The following is a 24,532-nucleotide window of genomic DNA, read 5'->3' on the forward strand; positions in this document are numbered from 1 at the left end:
TGTAAAATGATTTTACGTAAACTCTCAATTTTAACAGCTTTGTTTTTAATGGTGAAGATCTATTTTCTAAGTTTTCTATGTCAGAAGTGAAACTAGAATTGCAGAATTGATAAGGTTGGTTGATCTTACTCTTTTTGTTCTTTGTTGTTATTTCTCAAGATTGTTGTGTGATTCTGATGCAATTGATTAGACTCTAGTTTAGTTATCTAGAGTGATCTATATTTGTAACATTATTGATGATAGTGGATTGTTAAGTGGTCTGACTGAGACCGTGATTTTTACTCTCAATTTAAAGAGAGGTTTTCCACGCTAAAACGTGTCTTGCATTGTCATTTTCATTCCATTCTGTTTTTCTTATTTCTTATACTCGGTTATTTGGATAAAACGTTCTAATTTAAAGAATACATTTTACCATCATGTTGGTCATTAAAGATCTTTAATTCGGGCATTTTCATTGTGAGAAATTTGGGGGCTTTTGATATATCTAGAACTATTAAACTCTATTTGGGTCAATCTTTGAATTATGTATCGTGTTGTTAATATTTACCGCAATTGATGATCAAAATCCATTCCTTATGTGTTGTTGATTAATTTCTCTCTTCCAAGATCGATCGAAATTGAGTAAATAAAAAATCCTAATTTCAATTTCTAGAAAAAGTTTAATTTCGGGTGTCATTGGAGCATTCTTGGTATGAATTGTAAGTTCATAATTGATTCATACATGATAAAAAGCCACAATGAATCAATCTCGATCTCTCCTATTGTGTAATATATATATATATATATATATAATATGATGTTTAATTTTCAAAGTGTCCGGATTGTTGGATCGAGAGTTGTGATTAATTTGGATATATATATATATGTGAGAGTAAATGGATACTTGGGTCGGATTGTGAGTTGACCCACTCATAAATTTAAAACGGTTAAAAATAAAATTAAAAATGCTATAGTATGTGTCGAACTTGCAACCTAAGAAAATAAGTACAACATTTTAATAAACTAGGCTAATAAGTATATTTTAAATTCTACACCAAATTTGATGAACGCGGGACATTCTTAACAATATAAGTTCAACTTTTTAACTAACTAATATATATATATATATAATGATGCTTAATTTTCAAAGTGTCCGGTTTGACGGGTCGAGAGTTATGGTTAATTTGAATATATATATATATATATATATATATATATATATATATATATATATATATATATATATATATATATATATATATATATATATATAAGTAAATGGATACTTGGGTCGGATTGTGGGGTGACCCGCCCATAAATTTATAACGGTTAAAAATAAAATTAAAATGATATACGTATGTTTCGAACTTGTAACCTCACAAAAATAAGTACTAACTCTTTAATCAACTAGGCTAATAAAACTTTATATTTTAAATTTAACAACAAATTTGATGAACGCGGGACATTCTTAACAATATAAGTTCAACTTTTTAACTAACTAATATTTATATATATAATGATGCTTAATTTTTAAAAGGTTCGGATTGTCGGATCGAGAGCTGTGATTATCTGGATATATATGTGAGAGTAAATGGATACTTGGGTCGGATTGTGGGTTGACCCACCCATAAATTTAAAACGGTTAAAAAAAAATTAAAAATGTTATACGTATTTTTTTTCACGGTTTTTATATTATTATTATTATATATATATATATAATGGAACTTAACTTTCAAAGTGTCTGGATTGCCGGGTCCAGAGCTGTGATTAATTTGGATATATATGTGAGAGTAAATGGATATTTGGGTCGGATTGTGGGTTGACCCGCCCATAAACTTAAAATGGCTAAAAATAAAATTATAAATGTTATCCGTAATTTTTTTCACGGTTTTTATATTATTACTCGTACAAATACACGACCTACATACTAGTTTATAATTATAGTTCTAAAAATTGAACCAACTTAACTTATGTTCTTCTCTAATAAACTCTTGAATTGAACATCAATTGGTATATTCAAATAGTGTAAATAATGTCTAGCACTTGTATAAATCATCTATGGTCCTATTTGGAAGTTTTAATTTAAATCAAATAAATTTTAATAATTTTTGAAAAATTAATATTCATAAAATTTGGTAAATTTTGACGGATGATTGTGATCTAATCATATCTCCAATTGGTCTGAATTTTGGATATTTGTTAGAGCACCCTAGTATCTACAAATTTGCATTAATCAACATTTTTCCAAATTCAAACTTTACGGGTGTCTATCGAAGGTCACAAGGAAATGTGTCTTTTTGGTGGTATAACTTCTTAGTGAACCAACTAACTAAGAACTCATTTTAACATCAAATGATCTGAAAATTTCACATTACATAGATGTTCCATAGTTCCATAACTTTGTATTCAGGCCCGGCCCGGAGGGGTAGGCAGCCTAGGCCACGACCTAAGGCCTAGGACCAAAAAGGGGCCCATTTTTTTTCATATATGCTAGGTATTAGTAAGGATTTTTAGTTTCTTATTCTTTAATTTTTTTTATTATGTTATATTTTTTGGCCCATGGCTCTATAGCCCAAATAGAGAAATAAACTAACACTATCAGAACAAAAAATTGAAAACCCTACTGTTTGTCTCTCTCAGTCTCTGTATCCTACATCGACAACGAAACTGACAACGAAACTCACAAGTCACAACGAAACCGACAACAAAATAATTTCGACGGTGGCTGTGTTTCGCTGGGTTGAGCCTTGAGATAAGGTTTAACCATTAAAAGTGAAAATTCAACATCAGGGTTTGTTTGTTATTTATTTTTATGCTTTGTTTTGAGATTGTGTATTTGTGTGGTTAAGCAGTAAAGATTTTTGAAAATAGTTTACTTGTTTGATGGTGCCGAAAAAATATTTATCATGATATGAAAACGAAAAAGGAAAGAATTAGAAGAACAATTTGTTAAATCTCAAAGTGGTGCGCTTGACAAGTTTGTTAAAAGAACAAAAGCTTCTGAAAATTTAGACTCCACTGAAGCGATAAATGCTGAAGAAATTAATATAGTTAATGTAAATGAGAATGTGGAGGAAATAAATATCATTCCCGAAAACGATAGTCAAACGAACAACCATTCTATCTCTCTCGTGGATAAACCCCTAGTAGATATATATGATCCTATAAATTTGGATAATCTTGATAAGAAAACAAGAGATTTATTGGTTAAAAAGGGTCCTAGACGGGAATTAAATCTTGAGTTTCCTTATGATCATATTTCTAGGCGCTTTTCTTATTTTCACTATTCTCAAAAGTTAAGTAATGGAGAAGAAAGGGATAGAAAATGGTTGGTTTATTCAAAATCAGTGGATAATGTGTTTTACTTTTGTTGTAAGTTATTTAAATTAAATCACAATACAGCTCACTTGCAAATGAAGGATGCAGGGATTGGAAAAATATTAGTAGGATTCTTGAAGAGCATGAGCGCAGCGCTGAACATTACAAAAATATGAAAATCTGGTGGGACTTGAAGAAAAGGTTAGAACAAGATGAAACTATTGATAAAGAATTGCACCTTGAGATCAAGAAAGAAAGGGACCGGTGGAGGCAAGTATTAGTAAGAATATGTGCTATTGTTAAATGTCTTGCAAAAAATAATTTGGCATTTCGTAGTTCAAATGAAAAACTTAATCAAAGTTCTAACGGTAATTTTCTAGGATTAATTGAGATGATTGCTGAGTTTGATATAATAATGCAAGATCATGTTAGACGTGCTATGAACAATGAAATACATTATCATTATCTTAGTCATAAAATTCAGAATGAATTGATCATTATGTTGGCTAATAGTCTTAATCTTACTTTATGTGACATGGCTAGTTCTTGTGTTACGGCCGTTAGCTTTTTTGGAATTGTACAACGCATATTTGTATTATTTTCTAATTCTACCAAGCGATGGAAAATTTTACTTGATAATGTTCCTAATATGACTGTAAAGTCTCTATCTAACACTCGATGGGAGGCTCGTGTTAAAAGCATTAAAGTACTCAGATTTCAAGCTCCTCAGGTAAGGAAAGCTTTGCTTGAATTGTATAATATTTGTGATGATGCTAAATCAAAGAGTGAATCTGAAAGTTTGGCATCAATGATTGAAAGTTTTGAATTTATACTTGGTATGGCTATTTGGTATGAAATCTTGTTTGCTATAAATATGGTTAGTAAGAAAATGCAGTCCTCATCTATGTGTATTGATTCTGCCATTAATCAATTGGAAAGCTTAATTGCATTTTTTGAGAAGTTTCGAATAGATGGGTTTGTCTCTAGTTTAATTATTGTAAATGATATTGCATGTGAAATGGACATAGATCCTGTTTTTTCGACTAAACGTGTTAAGAAGATCCCTAGAAAATATTTTGATGATAATACTTCTAATGTTGAACAACAATCGCCAGAAGAATCTTTTAGGATCAACTATTTTTTAGTATTGGTTGATATGTCTCTTGCATCCCTAAAATATAGGTTTGAACAATTGAATGAGTTTAATGACTTATTTGGGTTCCTTATGAATTCTGGAAAGTTGAAGGCATTGAATGAAAGCAAATTGAAAGAAAAGTGTAGCACATCTTGTAATGTATTTTCTCATGAAGGTACGTGTGATGTTAATTTGAGTGATTTGTTTTCTGAACTAAAAATACTACAAGTTGTTTTACCTAGTTTGAATATGCCCGCTGCTGAAATTCTTGATTTTGTAATGTCAATAGATTGCTATCCTAATGTCTCTATTGTATATCGAATTTTACTAACATTGCCTGTTACGGTAGATTCTGCTGAAAGAAGTTTTTCTAAGTTAAAATTATTGAAAAATTATCTAAGATCTTCGATGTCTCAAGATAGATTGAATGGACTTGCTATTTTATGTATTGAAAAAGATTTTTTTGGAATATATTGATTACGATACAATTATCAATGATTTTGCATCTAAAAATGTAAGAAGAAGTCACTTTCGTTGACAATTTATGTTGCATCTTTGTAGATATTAGAAGGTTATTGAAGATCAACGGTGAAACACAAGTGAATTTATGCGTAGGGCCCCAATTTCGCCTTTCGCCTAAGGCCTAAAAAATCTCAGGAACGGCACTGTTTGTGTTGACGCTTTTTGGTAAAAACTCAACTATTTTCTAATAATTGACGTCCCTATAACTCTATGCAGGTTATATGGAGGCAAGACAATGAGGTTTTTTAATCGGGAATTTATTGATTTCTGCTGTCACAGTTTGATAAATCATGATTGTGAATTGGATAATGATTCCTAGTCTTTAGATGATTCTTATCAAAAATATGATAAAAATTCCTAAATGATTCTTATATAAAATCTGATCATTTAATGTTCTAACTTTGATCATTAGAATTATTTCAAATTTCTGTCATTTTTACCCTCTCGTCAAACATGTTTGATTTTACGTTTTCTAGCATTTTTTTACCATGCCCCATGAATAACATAGAAACATGATTAATAACATATATGTATGGTCCCTTAGATATATGTTAGAAATATGTTTTCACTTTAAAAGCGTGATTAGGACATGATTTGTTCTATGAACAAAGTATAAAATTAATGTTTTCAAAAGGATCAATATTTTCATAGTAAAGATCGTCCATTTGGAGAAATAGACTTTCACTTTAAAAGCATGACTACGATTAGGTGTTGTTCTCTCACCCCGTTTTATGAGATTCGAGAAAAATGTATGCCAAGGGAGATAGCAAAACAGATCGACAAACGTTTTCAAATAGATTTGAACCTAGTTTACCATTTTGGTTAATCATCCTCATTTCTTGGATTCGAGAAAAAGGTAAGACATGTAGTTAAGATAGAGTAAAAATCCGATTTTTTAGGTGTACAATAGGGAATAGTGCATCTATAGTGAGACGCTTACAACGTGTTCTAGAAGGTCAATGCGTCTACGGATGAGACAACTTACAAACACGTTCTACTCGAGAATGGTACATCTACAACGAGATGGCTTACAACTTGTTCTCAAAGGTCAATACATCTACGGATGAGACGGCTTACAAACATGTTATGCTCGAGAATGGTGCATCTACGGTGATATTTCATATATAAAATCAAGGTTTAACAAAAAAAAAAGAAAAAAAGACTAAAGAGTAGGAATTTTAAGTTTATCACAAAAAAGAACTCGTTTTTTTAATAGGTTAAGATTGATATTCATAGATGTTGAACAACTATATATTTTGTTCGGGTCGGTTTCATATTTACTTTAGAAAAATGATAACGCGAGAGAATTTAAAAAATAGAATGACTAAAACTTAATTTTTTTAGCTGAAAAATTCTATTCTATTTTCAAAAAAATTTCTTTCCTTTCTTCTCTAGTTATATAAAATTAAATTTGAAACAATATATGTTTTAATAAAAATTAAAATATTTAATAATAATAATTAAAATCAAATTCCAATTCCAAACCCCTAAACTCTCTTTTCCTCACTGCGCGTACCAGTGTTTCTACCCAACTGGTCGTGTTCCCAGCATTCTCTCTCTACCTCGCAAAGGAGATGGATTCGTGGGACTCTTGGGTAGAAGACTCACTTTCAAGGTTGGAGTCACTGAAACTTCTTCGTTCCCTCAGACCGATTCATCTCCCCATCAATGATGAAGACAAACACTGCCAAAGAACTCAAAACTTCGATCAATTCGAGACTTTTGATGGTCCGAGGCAATGGGACAGGGCATCAGTGGAAGTAGTGATGAAAGAGTCCACATTCCAGAGATGGCTGGAAAATGTTCCTAGTTCAGGTGCCATTTCTTTTCCCAACTCTATTATCACAAATAATTGTTGATACTCTTCATAGTATGATTTCTGGGTGGTCATCCTTTAATCATTAAAGATGATAAGGAAACATGGGTATGTGGAAATTCTATTGCATGCAGACGTATTATAAAAATAAGAATAATGACACATGTTAATCTTCATTTCAATTAGGATATGACAATGTATATAAGAACAAAGAGGATGATGAACTGGGAAGAAGGCCGGATGATGGTTTCAGGAAGCTGCTCTTATTTTCTGGAAATGATTACTTGAGTTTGAGTTCACACCCAACAATTGCTAAAGCTGCTTCGAAGGTGTGTTTCATCGTATAATTATGAGTTGGTTTAGTTTAGATGCTTTCATTTGTTTCATCTTGCTGATTTTATTATAGGCAGCTCTACTTCATGGAATGGGTCCAAGAGGTTCGGCTTTGATATGCGGGTATACGAATTATCATAGGCGCCTTGAGTCATGCTTGGCAGACTTGAAAAAGAAACAAGTATGATCTCCAAAATTTGATGTTTTATCATTCAATACAATCGTTGGGACTTCAATAAATAGGATTCAATTTTTTTTCCAGTCATTTCTTTAGATGGTTAACTTTTCCTTTTGGGGGATGGAATCTAAAATGCACTGGATGGCTTTATTTGATATTAGCTTTTGCTCTTATTTTACTTTTGTTTCTTTTGATAATGGAGTATATGAGAGTTATATGTTAATTTAAAACTGATTGTGATAAAAGTATTAATATATGTTCTAGTTTTTTTACTAATATGAACAGTGATTCACAAAAAAAAAACTAATAATGAACTGTAGGTTTGTGGAAAAGTGATGGCTAAGTGATGTTATTATTTCAAATGAAGGTATAAGAATGTAGTGTATATAGTGCTGATTATGGACCTAAAGTATGCCATGGTCTTGTTTTTATTCAGTTTAAGACAAGTGAAGTCTTTTCATTTTTTCTTTTCTGAAATTGTCTCATAGTGGTGTACATGGAGAGACTACTTACCACTATGTTACAATCCAAATATGTGACCTAGGGTCTAGAGGAGAATTAACGTGAGAAAGTAGTATGGTGTAAAAGCACATAGATGAGAAACAAGAGAATTCCGAGATAGATGAGAAGATACTTAAACTTCATTACATATTCATCATAATTCACAATACAAAGATTCTTCACTACTTATATCTACTCTCTACTACTATTTACTAAATACCATTTAGTATAGTCCTACTCTAATATTTACAACCGTAACACACTACTAGCAAAATTTTCTTCCTTATAGTTTCATTGTTTGCTTTGTTTTTTTATGGTTGAGTTCGAGGTGGAAGTCATACCATAAAAACCTTACAGACAGCCAGGAGCCTCAAATTATTTTGATATGTAGTGTTAAAATATGTACCTTACCTGATGAAAATCGTTTTTTTTTTGTATTTTGTAGTTACCACTATCATTTCAGGAAAAAAACAGGTTGCTGTATGTGAAAAACTGATGCTTCTCGTTCTAATATTGTGATCTAGGATTGCCTTCTTTGTCCTACAGGCTTTGCAGCCAATATGGCTGTAATGACGGCAATAGGAAGTATTAGCTCTCTGTTATCAACTGGTGAAAAACCTCTTGAAGAGGAAAGAGTTGCTGTATTTTCTGATGCCCTGAATCATGCATCCATAATTGATGGTATTCGTCTTGCTGAGAAGCAAGGAAATGTGAAGGCTTTCATCTATAGGCATTGCGATACTTCTCATCTGAACATGTTACTGTACGTTATTTGTTTTACCTGAAACAATGTTTGGTCTCCCGCTTTGCTTTTTATCTTTTCATTTGTGGCAATAACTTGGTACTTTTGACAGATCAACTTGCAATATGAAGAAGAAGGTTGTTGTGACAGATAGGTTAGTTTAATTAGTCAGCTTAATGTTCAAGTTTGACAATGCTATATGAAATTTCGATAATTCGTATTTTTAGATCAATGTGGAATAAATGAGAATTCCCTGCATCAATACCTGAAATGAGGTAAATTCCATGAAGCTCTCTCATCTGAAAGACAACCATTATCCTTCGGTTACTTGTTTATGGTTAAGTTTTTGAGAAAATACACAGGACATCGAACAATAGTTGGTTGTCTACTAATGTCCTCATTTTAGTTCCTTTTATAGAAGATAATATAAATGTTACTACAATACCATGTTCAGTTTGGCGGGCTTTAAAATGTTATCTTGAAAGCTGTCGAATTTGTGACAGTGGTTGGACCTTTTATGCACAGTTAATTCCCTTTCAACAGGATAAAATTAACCTTTTTCTCTTGCTTCAGTGTGTTATATTTTTGGGCATATTATCATTTCTATTTGCATTTGTTTTTCCAGCTTGTTCAGTATGGACGGTGACTTTGCACCAATGGTTGAGCTTGCAAATTTAAGGAAGAAGCACGGATTTCTATTGGTCATTGATGATGTAAGGTTCTGAGACTGGAATGGATTTATTTTTCCAATTTGATAGTCCTGATCTCATGGGATCTAGATATCTACTTGATTAAAAACATACTTGCATGCCAAAATTAAAAATTATTGAGTATAAGTGAAAATAAGATAAACTGGGGAAGATAATGATCGTGAGGATGTATGCAAGGCAGATTGAAGAAATGTTTTTCTTATATTGCACCTATATATACATGACTAATTCTTGGAATTAGGGATTTGGGAATTACCTAAAACTCATAATTGATTACATACATATTTGGTTTTAGAATTAAGAAAATAATAATGTACGATCTCTTAAAAAGACTATCAATCATGCCTAGATTAATATTCGACACTCCCGTCAAGCAAGGCAATAGATTTTTTTCCAACACAAGAATATATCTGATCTCACTTAACTTGGTATGAACACAACCTAGATGTGGTTGAATGTGATGGACTATCGATCTTTTCACTGATGAAACTATCTTATCAATCTTTTGAGATTTCTTCTCTAGATTGTTATCACAGACAATTCTTTGGTCATTTAGTAATCCTTTCAGTCAAATTCATTCGCAAATACCTGAAGCTAGTGCTCTGTATCCTGTTTATGTACTGCTTCGAACCACCACTGTTTGTTTCTTACTGTGCTAAGTTATCCTGTATCCCAAAGAATGACCAATATCAAGTGTAGGCCTTGGACCACTAAGGGATCTTGCCCTATACTCATTAGTATACACTATACACTTCCTATGGACCTTTCTATGACGTCTTGAACATAAGTCCCTTACCTGTAGTCTCAACAATTACCACTATGAGACATATAGTATATATTTTAAACATTACATTTATATTAAATAAAGTGTTACATCCAGAGGTACAAAACTTAAGTATTTCAGAAGGACTAAGATATGTGGAAATACTCAAGGACCTTGGAAGTAAAATTACATTGATATAAGGCTGATGTGGAAAATGAAACCAATAATTACATTTAGACACTCCCCACAAATATTTAGATGATTCTCTCAAGATCTTGCAAACAGCCAACAATGCATCTGAAACAATGGTGATTTGCATATAACAAAGGGCTGATACTGACTCCAAAGCCCGGATAATAGCAAAAGCCTTGGCAGTATCTGTAAACCTTTCTAAAGAAGTCTGAATTGCAGCATGGGAGATGGCTTCAAGTAATGAACATTATGATAGTTGAAACAACCTTTGAGAAGTTCAAGAAACCCCATCACAAATAATCAAAATAATTACACTTAGATGGGGACCAAATTAACTTGATTTATTGTTGGAAGAAGATAGATGGTTGTTTAGGTGGAAGAGTGTAACAGTTTATTTATTATTGTGTTCTGTTTTTTGATAGCTGTTTTTATTTGATCCCTTATTTGAAGTAGCTGTTTTTAATTTAGTTCAAGGCCAGGTGGCTCTTTTGTATTGGAGTAGAGTTTGCTTCTTTTTGTGGTAACCGATTGTGGACTAGGTTCTTTAGTATGACACATTGATTCAGAATTCTCATGACAGAAAAGACACGGTTGAGGATGAATAACAAAAAAGTGACTATGTGAGTTAAAGAGCACTATGAGACAAATAAAACATGAACATGACATACTTTAAGTCCATAGTGAGGATGAATAATGAAAATTGCTTTTATTACTCCAATAAACTTTTACAGAATTTTGAGTATCTTATGGACTATTGTATGGTGTTGTTTTCTAGATTGCCTTTTACATTATGAATATTTTTAAAAAATGGAATTTTCTGCTTAATGCAAATCTTAATATATTACTGTATGATTAATAACATATCTTATTTTAATATCTTCAGGCTCATGGAACGTTTGTATGCGGTGAGAATGGTGCAGGTGTAGCTGATGAATTTAATTGTGTAAATGACGTGGATATATGCATAGGCACTTTGAGCAAAGCTGCAGGTTGCCATGGTGGATTCATAGCTTGCAGGTACACTATGTTGTTGATCTGCCAATTGTTGTGCTTGAGTATGAAACAAAGAAAAATGAGCACCTTACATAGTATAAATTTGTTTTAACTTCATTCTATCCATTTTTCAAACATGAATTATCTGTATGATTCATGCCTTCTCATTTCAACAGTGAAAGTTGGAAGCAACTTATACAATCAAGGGGACGATCTTTCATTTTCTCAACTTCTACACCCTTGCCCGTTATAGCTGCTGCACATGGTAAACTTTAAACCTTTCTGGATATGTTCCTTTTGTTGCAGCTTTGCCCATAATTAAATTTAAGGATTGGAAGGAACCAATCGTACTAGCAATAGGATGCACAAGTGAGATCTAACTAGAGCCCATTTGGGAACAAACTTTTTTTCCCATCTTCCACCATTTTACAATCAGTCTCATTTTAATCAGTTACCTCCACAAACTTAAAAAATATGTTTTAGTTTACCTATCTATCCATCAAACATTTGAGACCATCACCTGACACTCCTCTTTATAAAAAAAGAAACAATCATCATGCATCATTTAGAAACACTTTTTATTTTTGTTTCGGAGATAGATCAAGATACAAATTTTTTGAAAACTAAACTAATTACTAGACAGTAGACACATTCAAAAATTTGTTATAGTTTTTGTATCTGGATACAGATCCAAGACAAATTAAAAATGTCTTCAAATGGTGTTTTATAAGGGGGGTAAACTTGCTACCCCTGAGAACTCAAGAAACAACAGGCTTGGATATTGTCTATTATATTAAGACACGGTGTTGTATGGACATGTATAATGCAAATTCATCTTTCATATTTAAAGCTTTTGAGGCTTTGCCTTTTACAAACATAATAATAATATTATGGCATAGAACAGCTGCTGTTAATGTGGCAAAAAAAGAGGCCTGGCGTAGGACAGCTATTTGGAGTCGTGTAAGGGACTTTCGCAATCTTACTGGAATCCCCATCACAAGTCCCATTATTTCACTTATTGTAGGAAGTGAAGAAAAGGCTTTGCAAGCTAGCCGGTATATTCTCTCTCTCTCTATTTGGTTCTTTAATTCTCGACACTATCTCTAATTTGGAATCAATCCTAACTTCTGGTTCTTTGTAGGCATCTATTGATGTCTGGTTTCCATGTAACTGCAATCAGACCTCCAACTGTCCCACACAATTCATGCAGGTTTGTGGATGCTTATTCTGTTTTTTCTGCTTCTCATATGAGGTCCAATTGCTTTGGCATCATTTTCTTGAATTTTTAGCTCTACACATATCCATTTCGAAATTTTTATTTCTAATTCAGATACAAGAACGTTTGGAAACTAAACATAATCTAAGAAATATATTTCTGTTTATGCATCTAGATTCAGATACAAGATAGAAAAACAGATTGATAAAGTGTTTCCAAACATGGTTTCCATATCCAGATGAGGAATTGTCAATAATTTTCTCAATATGTGTCTGACTCAGTACCGTTTCCAAATGTGATCTCATGTATTTCCAAATGGACCATGAACGCAGTAATTGTATTTTCTGCTAGTGTTTGACAGTCTTGTGTTTTGTTAGATAATTGTTATTTTGTTGCCCGAACTTTCTTAACCTTCTGACAAGTTGAAAAGATTGATTTTTGAGCTCTAGCTTTATTTTGACATTTTGAAATGTATGACCTCACTCTCACTCGTATTGTTGTTGATTCTATTTGAAGGTTGAGGGTAACATTGACCGCAGCACATACACATGATGACTTGAAGAAGCTCACAGCTTCTCTTTCACAATGTATCAACTTCCAAAGTATAACCGTTGTTAGCACAAATGGGTATGCAAGATTGTAGCCTCTTTGTAATTCTCAATATATCTCTCTCCCATAATTAATTGATGCATAATGGGATTGTAAAAATAAATTAAATATTCATGTTGCAAAGATAATGCAAATGTTATTACACACTGCCAATTGGCAAAGCTTTATGTGGTAGTCTTTGGTTTCTATCCCAGTTTGGGTAAATTTAATCACTGATTGAGTGAGAATCATAGCTAAGTTTATATGTATAGTTCTATTAGTAGTTTAGTTGATATAAGTAGAGAACTTTTAAAGGGAATTTTTTAAATTTAATCACTGATTGAGTGAGAATCATAGCTAAGTTTATATGTATAGTTCTATTAGTAGTTTAGTTGATATAAGTAGAGAACTTTTAAAGGGAATTTTTGTGGAGGATGATTTGTCGTTCCATAAGTGGAATGAAAATTTGAAAATAATCTCTTTTATTAGATTTTCAATCCACTAACACGTCATTCTTTATACACTTTAGGCACCAATCCGGAACCCGTGAAATGTTTGTTTCTTGTTAAATTTATATTTTTGGATAGACCCCTCTGTAGAGACCTCTATTCAAGCCTTTCCCTTTTTTATAGTCTTATAACATTCCCTTTACTTTTACACTCAGAGGCAGAAGATCAAAGACAAGCCACCTATCTTCTAAGAATGCTTATGTGTTAGAATTAGGGTTGGGAAAACATAGAATTTAGTCTTATGGTTTTAGTTTGATTTTGACCCCAAACTCTTACTGCACGCATGATATGTCCATTTTTCTATGTTTTATGAAATTAAATCTAAATTGATTATTAAAATGACATATTTTTTCTCAAAGATTATCCCCTACCCACCTACAAACTTAACTCCATTATAGGTTTTAACCCTCTAACCCACCTGCAAACTCAACTTTATTTTGAGTTTCTTGTAAATTCTTTCTCCTCTAAACCCAAATTTGTAGAGATATTGTTCACATACTCAAAAAGTTTTTAAAACTTTCATTTCAGTCCTTTTAGTTTGTTTTTAATTAATTTACATAACTTATTTATATTTTAATTTGTTTACATATTTTATTTATTTATATTTTAATTTATTTATATAATTTATTTATATAATTTATTTATATTTTAATTTATTTATATAATTTATTTATATTTTAATTTATTTATATATTTAATTCATGATAATTTTAATTTGTTTATATCCAAAATGATCTACCATTGTGCAAATAATTCATGAGTCACGTGGCCCGAAGAAAAAACATTTTGTAATGAAACATGAAGTATGTAGAAAAGACGTTGAACGTACATTTAGAGTTCTTCAATCACGTTTTGCTATTGTAGCAGAACCGGTACGATATTAAAGAAAAGAAGTGTTGCATGATATAATGACTACATGTATAATTTTGCATAACATGATTATTGAGGATGAACGTGACCTCAGTGCACCTATTGAAATGGAAACGCTTTCGTCGAAGGTCAAAATGGTGATAAATGAAAACACTCGATTTCAAGATTTTATAACTCAGTATGAAAATATAAGAAATAAAGAAGCTCACATTAAACTTCGTAATGCATTAATTGATCATTTGTGGGAGGAATACACTAATTCCGAGAATTGATAAATCGTCTATTTTATGTGTGGAAAGTATGTTTTAATAAGGTTTGTTTTGTTGTATTTTTTTTTATGAAATGTAATTTGTGTATTTAATAATGTTTAATTTTGTTTTATGTCGTTGTATAAATAATTGATTTATAATTAATTTTATCAAAAAATTTATTAATTGAATGAGAATTTAAAAGTAATTAATAAGTTGTTGTAAAATTATGGGTTCAATTTGTAATTTTAGATAAATATATAAATAATATTGAAAAAATTAAAAATTATTATAAAAAGGAATATTCTGAGAATATTTTTTTGAGTTTGAGTCCCTGCAAATTTAGGTTTGTATGGGAGAGAATTTGCAGAAAAACTCAAAATGCAGTTGAGTTGGAGGACTAAAACCTATTATGGAGATGAGTTTATAGGTGGGTTGGAGATGATCTAACATGACTATAAAAACTGTTTGGATTGTTACTTGAAAATATTTTTATGTTTTAATTTAATATCAAATAACCTTTATATAGTTCTTTGATTATTTTAATTAATAATTTGACACGTTCTTCTTTTAACGATTCTAACAAAGTTCGATCGACCCCTTCTGGAATTTATTAGATTTAGCCCAAACTGAATGAATACGAACAAGAAAGGAAATGAGATTACCCAAAAAAAAATGTTTAAAAGAGAGTTATCTTTCTAAACTCCCTTTGATTGTGATGTTATTTTATTGTTTTATTGAAAACATGTGTTAATTATTATGTTTTTAACGGTTTCATTTATAGTAATTTACTTTCCCTGCCATAACCAAACTTTAGTTGACATTTACCAATGTGGGTATTGTACGGGTACACTTCAGTGTCTCTTTAGAAGGTATTACGGGTTAAATAATTGTGTCGTTCTCTTATAGATTTTAAAATAAAATTTGCTGCATGACAAACTCGAACCTAAGATCTCTAAGGAGGCTGAAGATATCAACTTTTTTTTTACCATTAGACTAGAAGAGAGGATAAGGTTAGAGTTTAGAACTATGTTCAAGTCAAAATTAAGTATTATTTTGATATTTAATTTTTTATAGCAAAACTAAGTATTATTTTGATATTATGATTGGATAAAACAAAGAGGTAATTTCATGTATCTTCCACCCAGCCACAATTTTTTTTAGATAATAGTTTATTTATCTGAAAATGTATGCTACAGCCACGATGGTTATTAATTGTTTCTATAAATGTTTCTAATAGTTAAATTTAACCCACCTAAATGGTAACTCAACCATAAGAGTGTGTTTGACGAGGGGAATTGAAATTGAAGGGGTTAATTCCAATTCTGATGTTTGTTTGAAGAATTAAATATAAGAATTGAATTTAAAATTTAAATTTTGATGGAATTATAAACCATGTATTTTTTACATTTTGAACTCCGATCAAATTAAGTAAAAATTCTAATTCCAATCAAACTGACCATACCCATTTTCCACCTAACTCATTTCTCTTCACCTCTTTCTCTCTCCTTCCCCATTTTCCCTGGGAAATTTGATGAAATGGCCCCCATAACAGGGGAAATTCCAAAAAGGGCCCCCGCCTACTAAAGTTGGCAAAAAGGGCCCTTTTGCCCTGCGAAATGTCTGAAATACCCCTTCGGCGCCAGTTTTTACGCTCATAGACGCGAATTACCAACCACGCGATTTAATCTAAATCGCGTGAGTTCATCACCGCGATTTAGATGAAACGCGTGATTCGTAATTCGCGTTTTTAAATGTACGCGATTTACCATGCACGCGATTTAATCTAAATCGCGGTGATGAACTCACGCGATTTAGATTAAATCGCGTGCATGGTAAATCGCGTCTTTAGTCTTATATATTACTTTTCTGCCCTAATTTAAAACAAAACCTCCCCGATTCTCCCTCCCACTCCGACTGCGACCGACTTTCCATTCCCACATCCATCAAGATCATCGTTCCTCAACATCAGCGTTCCTCAACATCATTGTTCCTCAACATCATCGTTCCTCAACATCATCGGGATCCTTCCAACATCATCGTTCTTCAACATCATCAGGTCAGTTTAGGGCTTAAGGTTTAGACTTAGGTTTTGATGTATATTTACCGTTTATATTCATGGATATGGATGTATTTAGGGTTAAAGGATTGGTTTTGATGTATATTATGCCGTTTCCTATGTATATCGAAGTATTTAGGTTTAGGGTTAGGTTTTGATGTATATTTACCGTTTATATTCATGGATATTGGTGTATTTAGGGTTAAAGGTTTGGTTTTGATGTATATTATGCCGTTTCCTATGTATATCGAAGTATTTGGGTTTAGGGTTAGGTTTCGATGTATATTCTGCCATTTATATGGATCTATTTAGGTTTAGGGTTTGGTTTTGATGTATATTATGCTGTTTATAATGGATATTGATGTATTTAGGTTTAGGGTTAGGTTTCGATGTATATTTTGCCATTTATATTGATAGATATTATAGTATTTATGTTTAGGGTTAGGTTTCGATGTATATTCTGCCATTTATATTCATGGATATTGTTGTATTTAGGGTTTAAGGTTTGGTTTTCCTATATATACTGATTGATTGTTGATTTTCAATTACATGAATATTGTATGGTTAGCTATTGATGTATATTCTGCTATTTATAATGATGGATATTGTAGTATTTAGATCAGGAGCTGCCGTTGTGGTTTTCTCAGTTCGTTCAACAAAATGGTATGTATTAAAATGGTTGTTAATAAAATTGTTTTCTCAGTTCGTTCAACTCCTTTTTTTTATAATATGCAGGCAACAAACACTGTTATGACCTTATGTCCCAATCAATTATCACCTGAAAATAATGTATGTTCTATTCTCTCTACTATGTCCATATTAACTAGTTTTGTATGTAATAACCAGGGCCGGCCCTGAGATTTTGGGGCCCTATGCAAATTTAAATTTTGGGGCCCCCCAAAATAGTAAAAAAAAAAAAAATTAAATTTTAATTAATAAAATAAAATATAAATAATTAATATATTATAATACGAGGCTAAAAAGTATATATAAAAATTATTTTTATAATATATATTTATTATTAAAGGAGAAAAAAGAGGAAAAAATAATATTAATAATATAATATTATTAAATATAAAAAAATGGGGGCCCTATAAAAGTGGGGGCCCTATGCAAGTGCATTGGTTGCCTTACCCCAGGGCCGGCCCTGGTAATAACCATTATATTATTGTTTTACACAGTTGTTGATAGTTGAATTTGCTCGCACTTTTGGTGCAAGGGTGTCTCCGAAGTGGAGAGAAGATGTAACCCATGTTATTGCTTACACTGATCCCAATGGTGCATGCGGCCGAACTCAAAAAGTATTGAAGGCAATTCTGAATGGGAAATGGGTCCTTAATATTGATTGTGAGTCTCTGTTAACGCGATTATTTTCATACATATGTCTGTTAAATTAATTTAAAAATTGCTTTGTTTAGGGATAAAATCATCATTGAAAACCCAAAACTGTGTTGATGAGGAACCTTATGAGGTTAAACATGATAATCACGGAGCCCAAGGTGGTCCTAGAAAAGGCAGACTTCTGTTGTTGAATAATGTGAGTTTGGTCTTATTCCTCATATCTCTACTTTTTCTTATTTTGCATGATAACTGAAATTATCTTCTTTGTTGGTTTTTCAGCGGTCGAAACTGTTCGACGGTTACATTTTTATATTTATAGGTAATTTCAACACACTTTACAAACAGGATCTCATTGAGTTAATAGTTGCTGGAGGTGGTAGTATTAAAGAATCGGATAATCCAGATTATCCATTTGCTGAGCCAAGGGATGCGAAAACTATAATAGTATATTTCGAGATAGACAGCAGGTATCGACCAATTGAAAAGGATTTTGATGTTCTCCCCGACAATTGGCTTTTTGAGACAGCGGCTGCTATGTCACGCATATTGGATGAACATGTTGTTCCTCATACAAAGTTGCTTCAATCTGTTGCTGCTTGTGATTTGCAGCATTTGCTTACTTAATTTGGAGTTGTTTAGACTTAACGTTCTTCTATTTATGATTTATTTATGATATTTATGGTTTATAACAATACTTAATTTGGATATTTATGATTTATGGTGGTTTATATTACTGAATATTCTTCTATTTATGGTTTATTACTTATGTTAACAATAGCATAACTTATCCTCATAACTCACGCGTATTGTGTATAATCAAACAACAAGGAACAAGGAACAATGTTGGTATTCGCCACATAACTCAAACAACAAGGAACAAGGTTGAAAGGTTGTTATTCACGCATATTCGCCACATAACTCAAACAACAAGGAACAATGTTGATATTCACGTGTTTCATCTAAAACGCGTGAATAAACTCACGCGATTTAAATGAAACGCGTGAATGCATTTCATCTAAAACGCGTGAATAAACTCACGCGATTTAGATGAAACGCGTGAATGCATTTCACGTTAAAACGCGTGAGTTTATTCACGTGTTTTAGATGAAACACGTGAATAACAATTCACGTCTTTCATCGTATATATTATTTTCGTGCCCTAATTTATAACAAAACCACGAATCCTTAATTTCCCCTTCTCTCTTCTCTCGCTTTCGCCACTCCGACTCGACCCTCCCCTGAAGAACTCGACCACGAGCAGCAGCAGCGGACGACTACGACGACACCACGTTACCCTGAAGAACTCGACCACGAGCAGCAGCAGCTTACCCACTACTCTTCATTCTCAAAATGGGTATGTTTATTTAATATTGAGTTATTGTCTTATCGAGCAGCAGCAGCTTTGTTTTAGTTCTTAGAAAGTCTTATTGAGTTATTGTCTTGGAATTTGCTGATCAGTATGCTGTTTAAGTTCCACAGTTCTTATAGTTACAGGACCTTTTTGTTTAAGTTCCACAGTTCTTGAGTTATCTTGTTATTCTAGTATTAAGGTTTAGGGTTTGTATGCTGGCATAATGTAGCTGATTTCACTCAATACTATCTTGTTATTCTAGTATTAAGGTTTAGGGTTTGCATGCTGGCATAGTGTAGCTGATTTCACTCAATACTATCTTGTTATTCTAGTATTGAGGTAGAGTTTACTGGTATGTTTCGTGGAGATACAATGTTCCAAGAATTAACCACAAGTTTGCTTCAATGGACCTATTGGATAGGGAGCTCTTATCCCATTAGATTCATTGAAGCAAACTTATGGTAAAAAGTTGCGGCATTGGATTTCCTGAAACTCTACGAGCAAACTCTCCTCGGTTATGGTAATGTTGTTGAACTTTTTTCAATTCTTGTGATGTTGTTGAATTGTTTTCAATTCTTGTGATGTTGTTGAACTGTTTTCAATTGCAGCTCAAGTACCTGTACTTCTTTACTTTGATGGAGAGTGGAAAACTACGGACGATCTTACTCATTTTTCTGCAAAGTCAAACAGCGGTATGATTGTTCTCCAAAATTCTACTTATGCCCAATTAGTTGATCAAATTTATTCTGCTACCGATGTTGACAAATCTAGATATGATTTATTGCTTCAAGCCAAGTATAATGCTCCTGGCATGATTGCCAAATTTTCTTATATAACTGATATAAAAAAAGATGTGGATGTGGAGTTCTTTTTACATGAAGCAGTTTCAGTCCACAACCGCACTCCATTGTGTGTATCCTTAGTAGAGAAGTCACTACCAACTCAAGAAAGTGTAGCTGTTCCAGAAATTGATGACCCCGACGTCTTCCCGATGCAGCGTGAGGTTTTCTTTGAAAATGACATTGAAGATGAACATTTGCGTCTGAATGTGGGGGATGATGCTGATGATGATTGGGTTCCTATTACCCAACCTAGTAGTTCTGATTGGGTTCCTAGTACCAATCCAAATCCAAGCGGTTCTTGGGTTCCTAGTACACAACAAAACAATGTTGTTGTTCGTACTCAACCAAGCTGCAGTGAATGGGTTGCTAGTAACATACCAAGTAGTGAAAATCCTTTACATGAGGCAGTAAGTACCGGAATCGGATTGGAAGTCAGTTCTTTGTTTGAGAATAAAAAAGAACTTCAGCTGAGGTTATATAAATATGCCATGACTAATCATTTTGAATTCAAAGTGTTGAAGTCAAAAAAAGAACTTTGGGTTGTGAAATGTTTGGATAAGAATTGCAAGTGGAGACTGCGTGCTGTCAGAGTAAATTCCTCGGAAATGTTTGAGATTCGTAAATTCGTAAAAGATCATACCTGTTCAATTGTGACGAGGCAAGAGAATCAAAGGCCAGCACCAGCATGGGTGTTTGGGGAATGCATGAAGAGCAAGTACATGGACCATCACCATGACCACATGCCCAAGAAAATAATGGAAGACATACAGACTACTTATGGAATAAAGTTGTCTTATAATAAGGCTTGGCGGTCTAGAGAAAAGGCCCTAATGGCGGTGCGAGGAACTGTAGAAGATTCTTAAGGTAAATTGCCATCATACCTGTACATGTTGGAGAAGAACAATCCGGGTACCATAACAGACATCCAGACGGATGAGCACGGTCATTTCAGGTATATGTTCATGTCCTTAGGCTGCTCAATTAGGGGTTTCAAAAACTGTTGTCGTCCAGTATTGTGCGTCGATGCCAGTTTTCTTAAGCACAAGGTTGGAGGTCAGCTATTGGTGGCGATAGCATTAGATGCGAATGAACAACTCTATCCTGTTGCATTCGGCGTTGTTGATTCTGAAAATAACAACTCCTGGACTTATTTCATGCAAAAACTTAGAGATGCAATTGGATTGGTTGATGATCTCGTGTTTGTATCTGATAGACACCCAAGCATCGCCAATGCCTTGTGTGCTGTTTTTCCAGAAGCTGACCACGGTGCGTGCACATATCACATCAAGATGAATATTATGGCCAAATTCAAAACCGATCACTACCACGCCGAGTTTGGTTTGGCTTCTCAAGCATACACAATCTTGAAGTTTAATCAGCATTTTGACAAGATCAATGCTAAGGACCCTCGTATTGCTATGTATTTGGCAGATATTGGGTTTGAGAGATGGAGTCGTGCATTTTTTCCGGGTAAACGATACAATCAAATGACAAGCAATTACGCCGAGAGCTTCAATAGTCAAAGTAGGGAAGCTATAAAGTATCCCATATCAATCTTAGCTGATTATTTAAGATTCACATTACAAGATTGGTTTAACAGTCGAAGAGAAAAAGCTTCAAATCACAATGAACGTTTATCTTTTTATTATGAAAAGTTCTTACGTGATCAAGCTGAGAAGGCCAGATTATATAACGTTCATCCACTTAACCGTTTCGAGTTTTATGTCCATGACGGTGAATCTGATTATAAAGTTGACTTGAGAGGAATGAGTTGTAGTTGTAGGGTATTTGATGTATCTGGTCTTCCTTGCACTCATGCCCTGGCTGCTTCCCGTACCCATAGATTGGATGCCTATGAGTTCTGCTCAAGGTTTACTTTAGATTATTTGCTATTGAATTTATCTAACTAACTTTATTTCTCACATGTTCAATTGTTATGTTTCAGGTATTACTCAAGTGAAATGTGGGTCAATGCTTATGCGGAAACAATATATCCAGTTTGTCATGAAGAGTATTGGGATATTCCAGAACATATCAAGCAACGAGTGTGCCTTAAACCACCTGTTAAGGTTAAGAAAGGGCGACCTCAAACAAAGCGTAGGTCATCCCAAGGTGAAATTCGTAAGGTGCCGAGAAGATGTAGCTCATGTGGTGATCAGGGTCACAACAGGGCAACATGCAAATCAGTAATGCCTGCACCCTCTACTGCAAGAGCTGCAAGAGCATCATCATCTCAGCCGCCATCATCTCAGCCACAAACATGAATATTGTCTGTGCAATTTTGAATATTGTATACTGATTATTGTTGTTGGTTTTCGAATATTGTATGCTGATTGATTGTTGTTGGTTTTCGAATATTGTATGCTGATTGAAAGTTGTATACAGATATTTCCATACAGGTTGGCCATACAGTGAGTGACTCACGCATATATATTGCACAATGCTAATTCACGTGTATTGTAATATAATTCACGTGTATTGTAATATAATTCACGTGTATTGTAATATTACAATACGCCAATACGCGTGAGTCATATTGTAATACACGTGAGTTATGAATCACGCGTATTACAATACACGTGAATTATATTACAACCACGTGAATTATATTGGGATATTCCAGAACATAATACACGTAATACACGCGTTTATATAATTCACGTGAATTATATTACAATACACGTGAATTTTATGATACCTATTACAACCACGTGAATTATATAAACACGTGAATTTTATGATACCTATTACAACCACGTGAATTATATAAACACGTGAATTTTATGATACCTATTACCACGTGAATTATATTACAATACACGTGAAATAATTCAGTGTTTACAAAACATGTTACAACAATAATTCAGTGTTTACAAAACAATATACAACAATAATTCAGTGTTTACAACTTCATGGCTCTAAAATCTGGTGGTACAACCTGACTGCCCACTTTTCTCTATATACTTGCATATTCTTTGATATGCAATTTTCTAGACCAAGTTTAGCAGTCAGGTACTCTAAATACATTAATACAAAAACGCCACAGTCCCCACTCCATTCTGCTTTTGGTACTTCAGGGTGTGGGATTCTCTGAAATCTAAAAGTTTCATTTATCATGTTAGGATACCTGGCCATTTCAAGTTCAGACATTGCTTTATGAAGGAAGGGCGACAACATCTCACAAATGGCTTTCATGTATTTTCCGAATTCTTCATCTTTGAAAATTGTCTGATCGCAATCATAAACATCAATTCTCCATTCTTGCAATCGAATAACACACAGTACCCAGTGTACGTTGTTGAGGTTGAGGGGGAAGTAAATAACATCAACACTGCTCCAACCGGGCATATGTTTATCTTCTCTACCCCAGTAGTAGTGGTAAATGACTTGATCGAAAGTATGGCCTTCTGGTTTTTCTGGATCAACCGAGTCAGCAACAAAATCGTCATAGTATGAAGTAATCAAAGGGCCAAACTGGCAATCTAAGATGGTGAAATCCGCCGGGTACGACTTAGGGTAGGCGAATGCTCTTGCTCTTAGCAGACAAATTGCTGCATTCATCTCCACATCAGTTAGCCACTTATGTAACCTCAGATTTGTAGTGAAGAACTTAAGGTCTCCAGCACCATCAGGGAGTTGAACCTCTTTAAATGTAGCCCCTTTCGCAAATTCTTTCTTGAACTCTTTCCTCAGTTGCTCATTACAAGTCGACATAGGATCGACAACAATCGTCTTCTTTCTTGGCCGAGGGACGACGTAGGGACTAAGTACAGCTTTCGACGCCGTCCTCTTTCTCTTAAATAGGATGTGGGATGCATCTTCCAGTACCACCACATCCTCATCTATCCGCTTGTCCTCCTTCTTCTCTTCCTTCTTCTGCACAACGAAATGATCGTCCACCTTCTTCTGCACCACCCTCCTACCCCTCTGCACCCCCTTCCTACTCCTCTGCACCCCCTTCCTACCCCTCTGCACCCCCTTCCTACCCCTCTGCACAACGAAATCATCGTCCACCTACAAAGAAATCATTGAATTAGGCAACAAAAGCACTTCAATTAGTCCAAATTCAAGAATTGTATACCTCATCTTCATTATCCTCCACCTTCTCTTCAACCTCCTCTTCCACCTCCTCTTCCACCTTCTCTTCCACCTTCTCTTCAACCTCCTCTTCCACCTCCTCTTCCACCTTCTCTTCCACCTTCTCTTCAACCTCCTCTTCCACCTCCTCTTCCACCTTCTCTTCCACCTTCTCTTCAACCTCCTCTTCCACCTCCTCTTCCACCTTCTCTTCAACCTTCTCTTCAACCTCCTCTTCCACCTCCTCTT

At 33.6% G+C, this 24,532-nt stretch overlaps 2 protein-coding genes across 2 annotated transcripts; both read left to right on the forward strand.

Annotated features, from left to right (window-relative positions):
• The first annotated feature begins 3,832 nt into the window (after positions 1-3,832).
• On the forward strand, positions 3,833-5,193 carry LOC124935214. Its single transcript, XM_047475660.1, has 2 exons — positions 3,833-4,607; positions 5,171-5,193. Exons 1-2 carry the CDS (start codon positions 3,833-3,835, stop codon positions 5,191-5,193), a joined length of 798 nt encoding a protein of 265 aa, XP_047331616.1.
• Positions 5,194-6,462: 1,269 nt separating this feature from the next.
• LOC124934210 (8-amino-7-oxononanoate synthase) lies at positions 6,463-13,195 on the forward strand. Its single transcript, XM_047474703.1, has 11 exons — positions 6,463-6,769; positions 6,957-7,099; positions 7,177-7,284; positions 8,307-8,545; positions 8,637-8,678; positions 9,150-9,237; positions 11,073-11,206; positions 11,359-11,447; positions 12,087-12,237; positions 12,324-12,392; positions 12,915-13,195. The coding sequence occupies exons 1-11, from the start codon at positions 6,529-6,531 to the stop codon at positions 13,039-13,041; spliced, it is 1,431 nt and encodes a 476-aa protein (XP_047330659.1). The 5' UTR covers positions 6,463-6,528; the 3' UTR covers positions 13,042-13,195.
• Positions 13,196-24,532: the final 11,337 nt, after the last annotated feature.

The sequence above is a fragment of the Impatiens glandulifera genome, chromosome 4 (assembly GCF_907164915.1).
Source record: "Impatiens glandulifera chromosome 4, dImpGla2.1, whole genome shotgun sequence".
In the NCBI taxonomy this organism is placed as follows: domain Eukaryota; kingdom Viridiplantae; phylum Streptophyta; class Magnoliopsida; order Ericales; family Balsaminaceae; genus Impatiens; species Impatiens glandulifera.

Bases quoted from the DNA above. Each gene is read 5' to 3' on its own strand.
- LOC124935214 (XM_047475660.1), top strand. From the start codon at position 3,833: ATGGCTAGTTCTTGTGTTACGGCCGTTAGCTTTTTTGGAATTGTACAA. The intron at 4,608-5,170 runs GTACGTGTGATG...AACTCTATGCAG, and splicing joins TAATGTATTTTCTCATGAAG to GTTATATGGAGGCAAGACAA.
- LOC124934210 (XM_047474703.1), top strand. From the start codon at position 6,529: ATGGATTCGTGGGACTCTTGGGTAGAAGACTCACTTTCAAGGTTGGAG. The intron at 7,285-8,306 runs GTATGATCTCCA...ATTGTGATCTAG, and splicing joins CAGACTTGAAAAAGAAACAA to GATTGCCTTCTTTGTCCTAC. The intron at 12,238-12,323 runs GTATATTCTCTC...GGTTCTTTGTAG, and splicing joins AAGGCTTTGCAAGCTAGCCG to GCATCTATTGATGTCTGGTT.